The following is a 2,500-nucleotide window of genomic DNA, read 5'->3' as shown; positions in this document are numbered from 1 at the left end:
TAACGCCTGTTTTCTTTTCTTTCGTTCTCTTTTTCTCTGATGTATTTCGTTCTCTCTCTCTATCTGTCTATCTGTTTATCTATCTATCTCTGTCTCTATCTATTTATGTTTTATTTTTTTCCCTCTCTCTGTTTGCTCCATCTATCTGGAGTAGGGAAAGAGAGAGAGAGAGAGAGAGAGAGAGAGAGAGAGAGAGAGAGAGAGAGAGAGAGAGAGAGAGAGAGAGAGAGAGAGAGAGAGAGAGAGAGAGAGCGAGAGAGAGCGAGAGAAAGCGAGAGAGAGCGAGAAAAAGCGAGAGAGAGCGAGAGAAAGCGAATGAAAGGAAAAGTAGCAGAAACAAAGATACAAATGGACACAGAAATAGTTAGACAGATAAAAAAAACAGACAAAAGAAAGAAACCGAGAGAAAAAAGATAGAGAGATAGAGATAGAGAGATAGATAGAGAGAGAGAGAGAGAGAGAGAGAGAGAGAGAGAGAGAGAGAGAGAGAGAGAGAGAGAGAGAGAGAGAGAGAGAATTCAGCAGAAAGGCCACAAGAGTAAAGAATATATGTTAAACAGACCCCCTTTTCATGGCATTTGCTAAAACACCTTAACGAGAGAGTGGGAGGACTTGAAGAGAAGTTTCATAGTAGGTCAAAGGCGTTGCTTTTAATGGCGCAGGGAGCATCATTCTCAAATTTCTTTTTCCTTTAAGCAAAAAAGAAAAATTGTTTGTCTTCTCAGTGTCACCTCCCACGCACAGAGGTTCAAGGTTGAATATAGGGCGGGAGGGGGGAGGGGAAAGGAAGGGGGAGGGGGAAAAAGAGATGGGAGGGGATGGGAAAGAAAAGGGGGGGGAAATAAAAGGGAGAGGGAAGGGGAAATGGATGGAGGGGAAAAAGAAGGAAAGGGAAAAAAGAGAGGGAAAGGGAAAGGAAGGGGGAGGGGAAAAAGAGATGAGAGGGGGAGGGGAAAGGGAGAGGGGAGAAGAAAAGAGAGGAAAGGGGGTAAAAGGAGAGGGAAGGGGAAAAATGAGAGTGAAGGGGAAAGGAAAGGAGAAGGGAAAAAGGAAGGGAGGAGGGAAAAAGGAAGGGAAAGATTGAAAAGGAAAGTGTGAAGTGTTACCCGATAGTGTGTCAAGGACCGTTTTCATCATTAGTGGTAGTAGTGACAGTAGCAGTAGTATCAGTGTCTTTATTATTTAAATTTATGTTATAATAGTATGCAGTATATCATATGACTTACAGTAACTCCGTTTGTCTACATGGCCTTTTTTCCAGAATTTAGGATTTAATATCAGTTTTACGTATAACTCCATGACATCTATGACATCTATGACACACACTTATCTTTAGCCTTTTCTAAATGCTCCCCCACACGACGTGATAACCACTATTATGTCACCCTTTTGTCATACTTAATTTCTTTTGAGTGAATTAATTATGATTATTTATTACGCTTTATTAATTACCATTATGATAAATTTATCATGATTATGATTATCTATTACGCTTTATTAATTATCATAATCATACATTTATCATGATCTCGTTGCCTCATCTCCCTCACTTACCTGCCCCCCTTCCGCCCCCAGGGTTCCTGTCGACGGGCGACGGGTGGTCGAGGGGGAACTGGGGGCTTCTGGACCAGCGCATGGCCCTCCTGTGGGTGCGCCGCCACGCCAGTGCCTTCGGGGGCCACAAGGACAAGATCCTCCTGGTGGGCAACTCCGCCGGGGCAGCCTCCGTCATCCTGCACCTCGTGTCCCCTCTGTCCCAAGGTAGGTCGAAGGAGGTCAGCTGGGATGGGGTCGAGGGGAAGGAGGTCCTGGTTAGGAAGGTCATGGGGGGGGGGGGGGGGGGAGTGGAAGATTGAAAAAAAAGGTCATTAGTGTGGGACCGACTGGGAGAAAGGTCACAGGGTCGAGCAAGAGTAGAAGATCGATGAGCTCGGAATAGTTGAAGAAGGTCTTTGGGTTATGAAGGACCAGGATGGAGAAGGTCATTGGGTTATGAATGGGTCAAAGGTCACATGACTGAAACAAGGTCACTGAAGAAGGACCAGGATGGAGAAGGTCATTGGGTTATGAATGGGTCAAAGGTCACAGAAGTGAAACAAGGTCACCGGAGATAGAGAAGGTCATTGGGTTAAGACTATGTCGAAGATCACAGGACTGAAAATGAATCAAGGGAAATCACAGGCGCTAGGGCCGTGCGAAAAAAGGTCGCCTCGTCTGGAAGAAAGTTCTTTGTCTTAAATAAGGTCAGGGATATCATTAGTAATTTAGTGGTTTAATGTTTTAGAAGTTCCTTTTTCTTATTATCATTGGCACGTTATCTACCTATCTATCTATCTATATATCTATCTATCTATCTATATATATGTATATATATATATAAAATCGGTACACAGATAAAGCAAAACCAGTATGGTATTTCGCCTATGAAATGCTTAAGTTAGATATTTACAGAAATATGTATGCAATATCTCTATGACTTATTTGTATAATTATCCAACCC

The 2,500-nt window shown here is 43.2% G+C and overlaps 1 protein-coding gene across 2 annotated transcripts in view; it reads left to right on the top strand.

The window, feature by feature from the left end:
• Positions 1-2,500, top strand: part of LOC125046198 (acetylcholinesterase-like) — a 31,330-nt gene that overhangs the window by 6,623 nt on the left and 22,207 nt on the right. For both annotated transcript variants that reach the window (XM_047643904.1, XM_047643903.1), the window contains exon 3: positions 1,576-1,761. In XM_047643904.1, the coding sequence (XP_047499860.1) occupies positions 1,576-1,761 (186 nt within the window). The remainder of the gene's footprint in view (positions 1-1,575; positions 1,762-2,500) is intronic.

This window comes from Penaeus chinensis, chromosome 38 (assembly GCF_019202785.1).
Source record: "Penaeus chinensis breed Huanghai No. 1 chromosome 38, ASM1920278v2, whole genome shotgun sequence".
NCBI lineage: Eukaryota > Metazoa > Arthropoda > Malacostraca > Decapoda > Penaeidae > Penaeus > Penaeus chinensis.
Note: the sequence above shows the minus strand (reverse complement) of the source record. Positions and strands in the feature narration are given on the sequence as shown.